The 16,031-nt window shown below is 31.5% G+C and overlaps 1 protein-coding gene across 2 annotated transcripts in view; it reads right to left on the minus strand.

The window, feature by feature from the left end:
- LOC106460111 (serine/threonine-protein kinase mig-15-like) overlaps positions 1 to 15,248 on the minus strand; it is a 104,864-nt gene extending 89,616 nt beyond the window's left edge. For both annotated transcript variants that reach the window (XM_022386751.1, XM_013919795.2), the window contains exons 1-2: positions 14,714 to 15,248; positions 9,452 to 9,517 (exon numbers count right to left, since the gene is read on the minus strand). In XM_022386751.1, coding sequence (XP_022242459.1) covers positions 9,452 to 9,517; positions 14,714 to 14,776 — 129 coding nt within the window. In that variant the 5' untranslated portion in view covers positions 14,777 to 15,248. The remainder of the gene's footprint in view (positions 1 to 9,451; positions 9,518 to 14,713) is intronic.
- Between the last annotated feature and the right edge of the window lie 783 nt (positions 15,249 to 16,031).

Raw genomic sequence — 16,031 nt, forward strand, 5'->3', positions numbered from 1 at the left:
AATACCGTATCTACATTACACTACAAACATCCACAACATTTCCAAACAAAATAAACCAGGGACGATTATACCACTTATATTAAAACTATTTATTCATGTTTTAAGAAGGAGCATTCGCTCGCCAAAAATTAAAAACAAAGCAATGTATTCTATCATTGGCTAATCTAGGGTATGAAAGACAACAGCCAAAACCAGTGAAATTTAACGCACAGTTCAGGCAGTACTGTGTATGTGTGGAAAACATATCTATATCTAAAACATTGTTAATATAAACAACAAAAATGCCAACTTATAACAAATATGAGCTCAGCCCCATAAAGTGGAGATATCAGTCACACAATATATAATAAAAGTAACAGTAAATTATAAGATTGCCTTGACTTTTTCTGCTAACTTGGCTCGTGATCTACTTTATATAGCTAGACTCTTTTTATAAGCTGGTGTTTCTTCACGCTGACCATGATTTTTAATTTAGCTCTAAATACATAGCTTGCTCTGATCAGAAGTTTAATATTAATCATTTTGTTATATATATATTGTTACGTATCTGCTCGTTTGTTAATTTCCGGTATAAATTCTTCCCGGGGAACTTCAGCGATACAAGTCCTTTCTTAAATAAAACTAGTTTATTCTTTCTCAGTACAACTTTGGAATAAACTTAATTTCCACAGTCATTTTAACTTAAACACACGCTATAATTCACAACGATTCACGCATCTTACTTATGATCACTAACGCTCGCTTGACTCAATTATCTGTCTATCTGCAATTATATCTCCGTTTTATTTGTCGGGCTATATACTAAAATAGAGGGCGACTAGAAAAGACTAGAGTTACCAGAAACAGTCATGATCCTTCTAGAAACTCCAGCGCGCATGCTTCCGGCGTCGCGTGACTTCCGCTGTCGTAACAATATATATATATATTGTATAATAAGATTCAAAAACACAACATTAATAAGAAGACTTAATCAAGAAAGTATCAAAAATAGAATGCAACTGAAGTTTTTAATACTGCAACGAAACTACTGATGTCAGGTACTGTAGACGGATTCGTATACAGCTTACAATAACTATATACCGAAAGGTAAGACTATTCATGCTCACTATTTCTTTAAAAACAAATAAAATAGAAAGCAATAAAAATAATTAACTGAAATTAAGGCGTAGTCGTGATAGTTTTGAAAACATTATGGTTTACTATGGAATGATTTTTCCTACACGCGTTAACAAGAAGTGTTACTCGTATTTACGACAAAATTGAATAAATCTTGTATTCAAAGAATATTGGAGAAACCTCGGTTGTGAATAATGAAAATGAGTATACGATGAGCTCTGTCCAAGACATCTTGTAAAGTTGAATTTTTTGTCTTAAAAGTTGTAAGGAATAAACATTGTAACACAAATAATTTGGAATATTGGTATTAATAAATGAAAATTTTACAGTTCTAAAACTAAAACTGTTTTATTAAAAATTTTGAACTTGAACGATTAATAACATGCTTATATTTAAATCCAAGTAATGTGCCTTGTTTATAACGAGATTTTCTAGAATGAGTTCTGGAAGATGAATGTTTAACAGTATCGAGAAAACCTTAATAATTCGGTAAAAAGTATATAAATTTGATTAATTAATTAATTAATCACCAAGAAGCACAACTAGTGCGCAAAGCTTTGTTGTAGTCTGCCTTACAAAATGCTGTTAAAAATGACAACTCGAGTTCGAAATTAATATATAACTCCAACTTGTAGGTTGAAATGACTAGCTATAAGTAATCATTGTATTTGCTGAAAGACAAGTTGGCCGAATTATGGAAATGAGTTATTTTCTTACTCTTCATCTTTTGATTTCAACAACTAGAACATAAACGGATTAACTGGAAAGCTGCTTTAACAACACGTACACAGTTTTCGCCTTAAGGAAGAGGTTAGATTGAACAACTAATTAAACAAAGTAATTAACTATATAGTTACTTCACATATGCAATAACTCTACATTTAACATCACTGTCCTGGGAGGTTAATATCAATTTGTTCAAACTTTTAACTGGTAACAGCGACTAGAATCGTATGCAAAATAAAGGGAATTCGTTTCATCAACACTATACCCATACATTTACACACATAAAAAAACACACCAAAAACATCATATTAATATTATATGACATATAGCAATATGTGACACAAAGATACAGCCTACGTACTTTAACCTCCTATATCTTGTTAACTGTGATAGAAGCGTTGTACACTTAGCTGACATAGATTAATCATAATTTCACTATTAGTAGCTTTTCCTGACTTACATACTAACTTAGTGAAGCTACTATTGTGCATCGTAAAATATGTTATTTTTAACAACTTACAACTGAATTATAATTACAACTGGCATTCCATATTCAGTTTCATTTTTAGGTTATGTATTTCATTTAAGAATACCACAGCTTTCTGCTGGTTTCTGAAATAGCTAAAAGTGTAGTCAAAAAGACTGTTCCATTTTCAAGTTTATTATAGTTATTTGTAACTACTTTTATGAGCCGTTTACTCGTGCATATACATTAGAGGCAGACAAAAACGAGTATACAACTCACTCTCTGGATACCTTTCAAACTTATTCTTTATCAAGGTAAAAAGACTAATGCCAAAAAAAGAGAGTTTAATTAATCTCGTTCGAAATCTAAGTAACAAAACCGAAAGTTAATAATAGGCAACATAGGAGGTTGTCTAGGGCGCCAAATTCTCGAGAGAGGGTGGGGGTCCAGTTTTAATTTGAATTTCTGCCTAGGGCGCCAGTTAAGTTTTGCTCAAGTAAAACCGATAATGCTGACAAAGGTAGTGGACTAACTTGGTCTCGCAAGCATTGATTCCGAAAATGATGAAGCAAAACGTGATTCGACGCACCGACCTTGGCGTTCTGCCATATTATGTCAATGTAAGTTGCTAGTGGTGTTGAAAGCCCAAGCTACCAAGTATTATATATATATATTCTTTTACTTAACTCAGCAATAACCAGCAACACCATTCGAAATTTAATTTGAGGGGAAGAAATTCTTATGGATGTTCGAACCTGAAAGCTCTTGGACTTTTCTAAAGTGAAAGCACAATAATATATCACCTGCTATTGGTTTCTTCGTTGGTTTTACAGCACACACAGTAAATGCGTATAATTACTACTATAATGTGAGATTTCTCTAATATTTTTTTAGATTGGGGGGGGGGGGTGTTCCTGACAATTTATTTCCAAAATTAAAACGATTAATTTAAATAATAAGGTTTAGTGCTAATCCCGGATTTTTTGTATAACAATATGAATGTTTATCAACTAATTTATTTAAAACCATAATATTAATTTCATTGGCAAGAACATCCGTCTTCATGAATGCGCGATTACAATTTAACTGTCCATGAAATTCCTACATAAATCTGAGTGAACTTGCGCGAAATTGTCGCATGCGTGTACAATGAACGCCTGTGTTTCCTCTTTTCCTTTACACTTTCGAATTTTACAGTTTCTATTCCATTTAGAAATGAAGGTCGATCAATACTTAATTTGTAATAAGGTATTCATATTAAGCCTATTATATATATATATATATTGTTAACACTACATCCCTTCTTCAGTCCCTTAGGGCTTATTTCACAAAGAAAAACAGAATATAATAGTATTTCAACAACACTATGTCCGCCATATCCATTGCCAATGACGAGTTTCGCTGATTACAGAGCTCATCAAACCAGCTGGGACCCAACAAAGATAGTAGTAGTCGGAATACTATTTATATAAACCATATGTTACAAGAACAACTGTTGTGGTGTACACGCCTTTTCTCAGTTGGTGAAGCATGATTATAGTGTAGTTGAAATGCTATTATACACTCTTCTTCTTCTTGAAAAAGTTCTAAAGAACTGAATAAGTAGAGGTAAACCTACAATAGACTTAAAACTAAGGACTTATGACAAATAGAATTAATTATAATCATGCTTCGTCAGCTTAGGAAAGGCGTTCACACAATAGCAATCTATGCTCTTTAAGTTCCTGCCCAAGTTTTACGAAGGGAATTGACTGATAATACTGATTAAGTTTCATTTGAGAATATTTGTCTGCTTAACCGATATTTAAACATAAAATATGTATGACTATCGTTTAAACACCTTTTTATGAGAAAATTAATACATAAACAATGACTAATCATACCAGCGAGGTTTCTTTCTACAATGAATCCGGACTGGTCCCAAACCTGAAACTTCAAGGTAGTTTAGAACCGGCCGTTCACTCTTAATAATGTCAAGGCCATTTCTTAAGCGCTCAAGTAATTTTTAAACATATTTTCCTCCAATGTAAAGGAAACCAATAATATGTAAAAAAAAAAAGAATCAAAAACAAACAAACTGGGACTTAGCACGTATTGTACACCGATTTCGAAAGCCCATGTACTTGTTTCAAATTAAAATGAATGGAATAACTTACACTACAAAATTGCGAGTAAACCATTGGATTTTATTTCCGTTTTTTTTAATTCTTATTTTAATGATTTCAGTCCATTTTTAATTAACTCGGTTCGTGTACTTTTCAGGCCTTTTCAGTTGTATTTGGTCCTTTTCTGTCCAATCTAACATGGCTTTTACTTCAATTCGATTAAGTTGATTTACATACTCGCTGCCTAACTCTTTAGTTTTTGTATTCGTTTCAGTGTTATTGATTGGTTTCGCTATATTTCCGCTTAGTTGTCCGATTTGGTACGTCTATTTGGATCCAAGACTTTTTAGATTAATTCGTTTCGAGCTTGATTATTCTAATTTGGTTCATTTTCAATGCAATCCAGTCCCATTCGGTTTACCTTTGATCCATTTCAGTTTTTTCTTTTATAAGCGCTGTCTTAAACTAACTTCAATAATAAGTTACTTATTCAAATCTGCATTCGAAAGAATGTATTGCAATCACAAAATGACTTTTCTAATATTATAATTTAAGGCTTATGTATACTCGTGAATACGTATAATGTTCCATCGCCTAATTTAAAACCTTTTAGGTAATTCATGGTGTAAACGTGTAAGCAAATCTTTCACTTGTATTCTAAACTGCAAACAAAATAAAAATCTATTCCCCTCTAAAAAGTCAGTTGGTCACTTTCATGTTTTGTATTTTTCACATTGCAGGAAAACAGCAATATATATATATATATATTGTAATGGTAAAACGAAATAATTTTTGTTGTTAGATCTCGCTAACAGATCTGTGAATTTCTATTATAATCCACATACTTTTTCCTAATCTTTCCTTTAAATTCATATTTTAATTACTAATTTTCAACTTTGCTTATAAAGATTTAGTGTGATTATTAGACAAAATAATCAGTTTTATTCCATACAAGCTAAGGTGCCTACCTTTCAGACATTTTATTTATAACATAACATTACAGTATTCATTATTACCTCACCAAAAGTTTTGCAGAGGCTCTAATAACTCAATATGTACGTACTTAAAACACTGTGCAATGGTGAGGGTAACTTTTTAGGAAGAGGTAGCAAAAAAATGTAGTGGTGGTAGGGGTGCTTTCTGTTACTCGCTTTAAACACCCAGCTCTTAATGGTCTTTTCACAGTGTTCTACGTGATTAATTAATTGACGGTCATGACCGCAGGAGTGTTTTACGGGTCGAAGTTGAAAGGTCACGGGCCAAAGTAAGAAATGGGTATAACTCCAGAAACAGCTCTTCATATCAACCTTATAGTGGTTGTTGGAGTAGAAACTTCAGCTGAGTTTATGTATTATTGCAATAGTGGGGTCCATTTTTTCATTGCATTTCCCTCTGTAGAGAGTGCTGTGCTAGCGCACTCTCCGAGATATACAATACGTTTGTGTGACCTCCCTCACACTGTGTGTGTGTTGAGTACAGGAAATTAATACAGTTTGTGTGTGTGTGTAAGGACATGGCGCCATCTGCGAATGTAGTTAAAGTTAACTTATGTCAAAAATAATAAATGCTCAATAACAGCAATAATGGTGGGTGAAGGGTGTTGCAAGCCCCCCAATAACATGCCCTCTTGTTCCAAACTATCACCCCATAAAGAGTTTGGTTCAGACTGACCCAGCGACCTGGTAGTAGTTAGATAACGGACAAAACACAGACACAGATTTTTTTTGTGGGATATATATACAGTTTGTGTGTGTGTGTATACATATATATATATATATATATATATATATGTGTGTGTGTGTGTGTGTGTGGTTGTGTGTGTGTGTGTGTGTGTACCAGTATTTCACTTTTGGCTGACATACAGTCACTATTCATAGTTTACGAGGTATCATGAACAATGGTTATGAAAGTACTTGATAAAGATGCTTGTGAAGTAAAAAGTTAAATATTCATATTCAAATATCAGGAAACCTATAGATAATAAGCATGATATGGTCAAGATCCAATTAGAAATATATTTGTGTACGTGTAAAAGGGCGTTACAATGGTCAGATGTCCATACTCGTTGTCTTTTGTTAAATTTGGTAAAACAAAAGTATCCTACCATTAGCATCGTGATTAATAACGTTTCATATTTAAAGCATGACGCTTGTCTGAATGTTCACGTTGAGGTAATCTTACCGGTACACAATTCCAGAGGGAGCAAGTTCAACAAAGCGAGACGGCAACTCTGCAAGTGAATTCAGCCGGTTACATTCCATGATGTGTTGTCCGAAACGTTAGCAGTTTACGTGTCTATATCAATACAACTATCGATTAATAAATTTCTTTAAGTTTAGTTATATGATATGGAGTTTCTAGCATCTTCTGTTTTCGAGAATGCAGACATCATCAATGTTAGTTATCGCTAAAAGTATCTTATAACTCAAGGTATTTTAGTTTTAGAAATCAAAAGTTGACTTTCAACTTAATTGAAGCGTTTTGGTTCCGCAATAAATATGGTGTCCTTTTATACAATCATATAGCTGTGCTTGAGTACGTAACTCAAACAGTGAGCCGAAAAAACACAAACTAATATTTTACATGTTTTTTCGACAGAATAGAGTTCATTATTTAAAGTAATTTTATCAGGGCGATGTTCGTTAATGCAATAACAAGTTAAACCTATTTTACTAAATTCATACACTTTTATGGTAGTTATTTACCATACATTTTGCAACTTCAAATGTTCATTCTGTTAACTTCTTTGTGCTTAATCTAAGCCATCTTACGGTTAAACTTAAAGTACTTTCACGATTAGTTATAGAAATAGTACATTTGATTCTACATCATTTTATGTTTTATAATTTCTAGAAATGCACGTTCACTACATTTAAAATTTTGAACGATCCTAGAAGCACACAACCCGCACTATTCCTAAGTGTTCTTAAGAATGAAGCTTTCAACTATGCTATAGGCACGTGGACCCACAAATTCGAGAAAAAATTTACAATTTATTGGAGAAATACACAATCTAACCAAATTTTAATAAGGTCACATTTATAAGTTCCTAAATCCCAATAAAAAAGTTGAAGTCCCAATTTTCAATGTATTGATTAAAACCTAATATTATATTCCAGTACAACCACAATCGTAACTATGCCTATTCTCATAGTCCCAGTAACTTACTTATGGATTTAAGGTCTCAAACTCAAAGAGCAACAGAGTAAAACTCGTTGAGTTGTGCGCTAACACTGCACAACAACAAAGTTTGAGTCTTAATGCAAAAATTCGTAAACCTTATAATCTTTCATGGATTATACAAACACTACTATGGACTCTTAACCTATTATAATTTTTTTACAGAAAAACATTTTCTTCTTAAAATTTTGCCAAAGATCTCAATTAGGTTAGCGTTTCTAGTGTTATGTCAATTTAATATAATGTCTAAAAAATACACCTATCGGCCAAACTTGTATTACATACGTACAATGAATAGTGAAGAATATTTTTATAATAAAATATTACAAGTAATATGGCATGATCCTGCACAACATCATAAGAGATGTACCTGCTTATATTCTTGATGGCCTTATAAGTAAAACTGAGTCTTGCCAAAGAAAAAAAAAAATGTATCGGGTAGTTTTGTTTGATTAACTGTGTCGGTTGTGTTCACGTTTGTGACTAACCCGAATATAGTGAAAAACGTGAATTGTTAAAGAAAACGTGCAAACTGAACAAGCAGCGGTTCTCTGAATTCTCTAACAAAGACCCAATTTTATTGTTTGTATGATACATGAAAGAAAATTCATAAAGCCCTAGTCCTTTCGATAGGTAAAACTGCTTTCATTAGGGGGCAAAGGTTTTTGTAAAATAAACATTTTGCTGTACGGTTGATGTCAACATTACCAACTGATTTGAAATTAGAAAGTCCGTTATTTTTCAATTCCAGAAACAATTACTTTGGTTAAATTCCTCCATAAACTTTATGTTAAAATCATCTACTTCATATTTTACAAACTTCATCTTTCGCAAGAAAACAACTATTAATATTAACATGAAGTATATCATATTAAAAGCTTTGGGTTATTTTCGAAAACATTTTGCACCTTTTAGTTTGTTTGAATTTTATGCACAAAACTACACAATGGACTATCTGTGCTCTGCCCACCACGGGTATCGAAACCCTGTTTCTAGCGTTGTAAGTCCGTAGACATGCCGCTGTACCACTGGGGGGCGCACCTTTTAGTTTGATTACTTACAGAAATTGCTTTTTGATTCAAATTTTGCAAACATGGTATTTCGTGAAAGAATCATTAACATTATATCTAGTAGATAATATTACAGTTTTGTCTGCTTTAGCTTGATTTGTAAAATATGTTGTTGTTTGCTTTCAACTTTGTTATAAAAATGAAGTTTTTTCTCATCATGCAATTATGTACAATTGAACAAAAATTTGTCACACAGAACATTTCTATAAGCACTTCGTAAAAAAAATACTAGAACTGTTATTCACAGTACAAAAATTAAGCTCAACTATATTCGTCGTAAATCATCGCATTGTAGTTAAACAAATCTTCAACAAAATAAAAAAGTTTCCTGGAACGTGAATATAAGAAATTTGAAATGTCTTCAATTTTTTTGGGAACCGGCAATATTATGTCTTAAAAAAATTAAACTATAAATTATAACTAATTAAAGGAATCAAATGTTATTCAAAACCATGTTAATTTGGGAAGAAAAAATAAACTGCCAAATAAATGTTCCAAAGCAGCACAGCTTAACTGCACAAAATTCACAGACGAGAGAAACACCAAGGTAAACAAATCCCTCGCTCTAAAACCACTTCTTTCTGTTTAAGCAGTGAGTCATTTGATATTGCGATATTAGATCTTAGAATGCTTATACATTTAACGTAGGCAGGAAGTTTTAACTTAAAATCTTGGGAGTGTTTTATGACTCGAAGAAGTTCACACATGTTAATTTACCCGAAAAACGTTCCAAATGAATGAGTCAGCATCATGAAACAACACCAGACAAGGATGATGAGGTCACTCACCTTGTACACCTGACCGTACGTGCCATTCCCTACTACTTCAATGAGTTCAAATATCCCAGCAGGATCCTGCAAATAAATCAATAAATACGTATAAGATGATGACTATTCAGAGATTATTGACGCACATCATAATGTTTCTGTATAGAGTGAATGATAAACTTCCCTTTTTATATTCCACTAGCGTATAGTACGCCAAAAATGGCGTAGCAGTACTACCACTCCCACCCCATAATATACCCTAACCTCACATTTCATAACAACTGAAATAAATAAATATTGCAAAATCAAGCTTGACCAACACAGAGGCAAAAAATGCAGTCGAGTCAGTCAAACGTCGGTAAATTCCAGGGGTGAATATCTCATGATAGTAGTCGATACGATTCGTATCTGGATATTGATGCTGCGATACGATACGTATCTAGAAACAGAAATTTTACCAACGATTTGTTACAAAGTTTCACAGTCTTGTCTGTAGTTTATTGTGTATAATACTAACATTATCTTATTTCAGTACTTCACATTTTACGGTGCTTTTTCAAATTCTCAGGTTTGATCAACTAAATGGCAGCTGGCAAGAGAAGTAAAATAAAAATTAATACCTGTTTATCTATTTTGTAATTGTTCATTTGTTATGTTACTTTGCATGTAGTGTTTTTGGATAAAAGAAATGAGACAACATGTAGTACTCAATACTCATCTTCCTTTATTGAATCACTAATTTTTAGCAAAAATACTGATTTTTCTGTGCAAAAAGACTTGTAATGTTTACTGAAAGCTTGCCAGATTTCGTGAAGATACATAAATCGTATCGGACGATGTATCGATACAATGGTATCGCTGTATTGCCACACCTTTAGTAAATTCCTTTGTGAGCCAATCAAATTTAAGACCATTCATGAAATGAATTCGTGGCGTATTCATAGAATAATTATTGGTATAAACCAGTTAGATTAACAATTTCTAATATATATAGAAAACACTATATTCCAACAATGGCTTTTATGTCATGTCGATTAGCAACAAAAGTAAACCTAATATTGTTATTAGTCTAGGTACTGAAAGTATAAAAAGAGATGTATAGACAACAAAAATTGAAAATATATTTGTGCAATTATCAATTTAGAGTCTCCACTGATTAAAGAGATTTGTTTTTAATTAAAAACGTTGGCGATATAACAGAAAATAGCTTAATTCAAAAACGATTTAAGTTTAAAATTGAATCGATATAATTTTTATGAAAACTTTTATACACTTGGCTCTAGGCTAGGTGATCCTATACTACGTCTTTACTTTAGGCTTATTATACCAACACTCACTACACTTATAAGATTCCACGACACCCTGTCACTAAAATCGTAATGGGCTGACAGTAATCAAACTATTCTATCTGGATAAATGCATTTTGGCTCTTATGACTCCTCCTATTTTGAGATAGAGAGAGAGAGAAAAAAACAAAAAACAAGCGTGATGTGGCACACACTCAGGCTTTTATATAGATTAGATAACGTTTACTTTCAAATATAAATCATTTTTAAAATACTACTAAGATTCAATGGAAGAAGTATTACATACAATGTCAATTTTTGGTTGTTGGAAATGTAATATGTTGTTCTCCCCAAAAAAGAATCATATCAGTGATGGGATTTAAATATCAGTTATACCTGTCAATTTTTATTATTGCACAAACATTTGGTGTATGAGGCTTCACTACAAAAATGCTCTTAGAAAGGCTTTATAAAACTATGCAGTACTTTCCGTACAAATTGTATGACATCATAGTTTAAATAAAAATTGGTAATTTATATCATTTGGATTTTGAAATAATTAAATATTATTTATTTTACTCAAAAAGTAAATAAACTGCTGCTTGTGAATGTTTTTATTCATTGACATATAATGCTCATATAAATATCACTTTTGTCTAAAAAATTATCATGTAGGCTAAATGATAATTAACATACAAAATGAAATTACATGTAAGTTGTGCAGTACTGTAACTCAAGTAAAAATATTTATTGAACTAACTCTCTTAAAGTACTTTTTAAATTATCATATTCAATGCTTATCAAAAAACATTTTTTAATATTTCATGCCTGGCAGAATTTTTTAAAACCCTTGCAAAAGTAACATTTTTGTTTATATCTACAGATAATTACATAAAGGTTCATGAATAAAATATGCAGTTCAAGTATGAAAACTATTTTACCAAAGAACACAAATGTGAAACAAAAATGAAAGAACACTAATTCTGAGTAGGAAAAGGAATTCTTTAAAAATTTTTATGGGTTTTAGGGAAAAAAATAACTACAAAAAGGTAATACAAATCAAAAATATAAAAAAAAATAAAGACTCAAGTAATTTGTTTAACCTCATATTAACATAAAGCCATGTGTCTTGAATTTTCTATCTGTAATTCTTACTTAAAAAACCTTATATTACCAAGAACTATGCTGAATTATGTATAGCTATTCCTTGTTACTGAGAAAACTTTAGACTATTATAAGTTACATGTAGCAGGTACATAACTCTTGATATATTACTGAAAGCACTTGAATTATCAAGAACAACATTTATCTTGAAATGTACATTACTACTGCTAAGGGAACTTTTATTATCAAGAACTACATTGAATTAAAATTATATATGATTATTGCTGGACTAAGCAAGCTTATATTTGAAAATAGTTGTGATCATAATATTCATATTGAAGAAAATACATAAATCTAAAATAAACCTTGAGCAGTTGCTGCTACAACATCTACAAGATAAAGGAGTCTGTACATATGCTTAAGTATACACCAATTAATTTTACTTAATGGAAGGAACAAAGTAGTCATTAATAGTTTAGAACATTACTTTCCAAAATACTAACATATGTTGATTTTTCCTTAGTATTCCAAACACAAGATATAAAAAACTGCATTTATTTACCCACCTATTACTCAATATTAAGTCGGTACATATAATGATCCAAGATATAGGTAATAAACAATTTATAGACGAGTCTCAGCCAAGGCCATTCAAAAACTTATAAATTAATAACTTAAACCTTATATTATCATATTGTATAAAAGTTCATAATATTCGAAGCACACAAATACTGTATTTTGAATTAAAGATTTCTTATCTGGGCTACAATTAAATGATCCTGATACAATGTGATGTTTGTTTCTTTATGAAATTACACATATGTTCCTACTCAATGTGCAGCGAACCTTTACAATTAGGCTCTACTTACTTAAAAGTTAGTAGAATACTTTTTGAAAACTGAACATTTTGCTAAGATATGGTGAACAATACTATATTGAAGTAAAAAAAAAAGACTGCTATACCAATTAAGACATTTCAGATTGAGATTAATTATTCGTGCAAGGCAGTTTAAAACATGAGAAGTCATGCATCACAAGTGATGTTTCATTATCATAGATAATGTTTTTCAAAAGGTATAATCTGTTGTCACTCTAAAAGAAAAGTCTTGTTTTCACAACTGATGACTAAATGCCAAGCTAAAAAAAACTTTTGTTCTATTGTCTGAATGTGGCATGATAGTTATAAGAGTTTTCAAATTACCTTATATAAAGTCCTTACACAGGTAATTCTTAAGTACATTCTATCAAAGGGGAACCATAGAATCTAAAAGTAAATAACTGTTTTGCTAAATCTATTTTCTAGCTACTTTCAACCACAGAAAAGAATCATAAGACAGTAGTTTTTATAATATGGGTGAAAATAGCCCAAGTGACCTTGGGACAATATTTCTTTTATGCAATTTGAAATTTTTATTTCAAAGTAAATTATAATCTCAAGCAAGCTTTTTTCAAAATTTTCACCTTCAAGTATTCATGCTGTGTACCAATTCTAAATTTTACGTAATTACAAGTTTTGTATTTCTTAAACCCTGGTCTACATTGTAAATCATATTATAGAAGAAAAAAAAGGTATGTGAAAAGCCTTTATTTATTCTCAGTATTTTTCTCTCTTCGTGTATTGTGGGAGATTTGTCTAAAAATCATTCAAATGTTTCAAGATCTAGTTTATGTCCATTTCATAAATATCATATATTAACATCTTAAAACAGCAGTACTTGTTAAGATGAAGGGTTTTTCATCTAGGCCATTAAATCAATTCTCTAATGAACAAATTTTTCTTCTTAACAAGTATGGATAAAATTTATCATCACAAAAATTTTATCCTGAACTCTTCAAAAAATCATCATTCACTCTACAAGAAACAAAAAACTAAAAACAAACAAATTACATCACAATGATAAGAGTATTAATACTTATTTCTGATCAGAGCAAGCTAACTACTTAGATCAAAACTAAAAATCAACTTAGTAATGAATATAGTTAATTTAATATAAATTTCTTACTTATAAAGGTTAGAATATATTTTGATAATAAAGTTAGAAAAAAAGGGCCTTTTGCGGTAAAACATTGGTTAAAATAAAAGTTCTCTTATAATTATCTGGAGTGTAAATGTAGTTTTTTCTAACTAAATCCTTCCAGTATGCAATACAAATTTTGAAAGATAACAAAAGATTAGGATACATTATCTTATTAGTTCCCTATCCTCACTGTTAACAATACTTTTGGTAGTTTATATTTTTAACTAAATAAGAAATTGAATAAATGTTTGAATTGTTTACACTTTGTAATATTTGAGTCTCCACTGCTAACATAATTAAAAATTTAAAATGTCTTTGCATAAGTAGTCTGTCCCAACCACTTGAAAATCTTTTAACATTTAAAATATAATTTTTTAAATAAGAATAGTTCCCAGTGAAAATAAATTATATTTAATTATACTTACTTTTATAATTTAATGCATTTTTAAAATAATTGGACTAAAATAAACAAAGTACTTTAAAACAGTTCTAGTTCATTTTCTTAAAATTAATGCATTGTACCAATATATGTATATATTAGTTTCAACTTAAGATCTAGTTTGTTGGATTCACTACGACCACAAACCTTCAACAGAATACTTCAAACTCTTGTCTAACAAATCACAAACTCTTTCGTGTTTGATTAATTTCAACTTTCAAGTTCAATATTCTATTCAATTCACAATCAACTATTACGTTTATTTCATAATATTCCTTTATCTTCAGTAAATGACCATACAGTTTTGACATTGAAATAAATATTCCACAATCTAGTTCATTTCTTAAGTTTTTAAGGTCCATTTTTATTAAATTATGGTAAAACTTGTTTTTTCTAAATCCGTATACATCTACTCAGAATTATACATCTGACTTACCTTCAGACTATTTAAATCGATATCATCTAGACTACAGTTGACAGTATGCTGAGTGAGCGCCATTTTTTCGATTGCAATAATCACAGTATTTTAATGGAATGGAGCTTTCTGTTATGCGATATAAAACCTTATGTCTGCGTAATATTGTTCTTATACTATAAGCACTTCTTTATGTGAGACCTTAACGATTAAAACCCGGGTTTCGACATTGTCACGATCTTCACACGCAAACACATGTAAGGTGACTGGACGAACGCTTTGCTGACTCAAACCCAACGTCACAGCGCTCAGCTGATAAAGAGGAGAGAGCCACATATAATATATCTACTGTAGTACTGGAAAGCGGCGTTCCAAGCTGCTCTTCTTTAGAATGTTTAACTGTGTCATAGTAGTGAATTATTCTCCTCTACTTATGGCCCGCCTTGTTTTTAGCGATACTTAATATATTTAGAAATAAATAATTAAGCAACATACAGGCTCAAAAGAAGAAATTTAGGCTATTTTTTCACTCTTCTAGAAATGTTACTACTCCTCCTACCTTGGCCTCGAATAAACACGCCTAGTCTGGAGACAATCCCAGCCCACATACGGATTATTTTGAGGCGCAATGCTGCCCTCTAGTAATAAAAAGAAGAAATTGGCGTACTTTGTATATTAACAGTGTGTGGGGTAGACATAACTCCATTCTATTATCCCCTGAAAGAATTATGAAGAGGTAATTTTCCGTCTAGCCGTTAAAATATGTTATAAAATATTATTTTAAAGAACTTCTTCTCGAATATACTAAAGTATTTAATCAATGTTCTGTCCTTGGATAGGCCTACAGCTCAGCTCTTCCTTCACAACGCTCTTTCCTTGAGTTGTGTATAACTATCATTGCTCCTGATGTCATCCATCAGTATCTTTCTTCTTCTGACTCTCGGTGGTTTTCCTTTCATGTGTTCTTCTAAAGTAGGCTTCAGCAAAGTTTCATCGCGAAATACGTTACCCAGCCATATCTTCTGTCTCTTTCTGATGACTTCTACTAAGTTTCTCCTCACCTCAACCATTGCGAGCACCTCTTCATTGTTTTTTTGTTTTTTTTCTGTTCAACTGACCCTTTTCATTGTTCTCCACATCTACATCTCAACCTCTCCAAGCGCTTTACATTGTCAGTCCTTAATGTCCACGTTTGCAGCAGCATAAAGGGCTCCACTCCACACTAGTGTGTTTACAAGTCTTTTTCTCACTTTCTTTGATAGTCGATTTGTTAGTACTTCTTTCCTTTTATTAAGGCTTTTTTGGCCTTTGCTGTTCTAGCTATAATTTCTTCTGAGCG

The sequence above is a fragment of the Limulus polyphemus genome, unplaced genomic scaffold (genome assembly GCF_000517525.1).
Source record: "Limulus polyphemus unplaced genomic scaffold, Limulus_polyphemus-2.1.2 Scaffold711, whole genome shotgun sequence".
In the NCBI taxonomy this organism is placed as follows: Eukaryota; Metazoa; Arthropoda; class Merostomata; order Xiphosura; family Limulidae; genus Limulus; species Limulus polyphemus.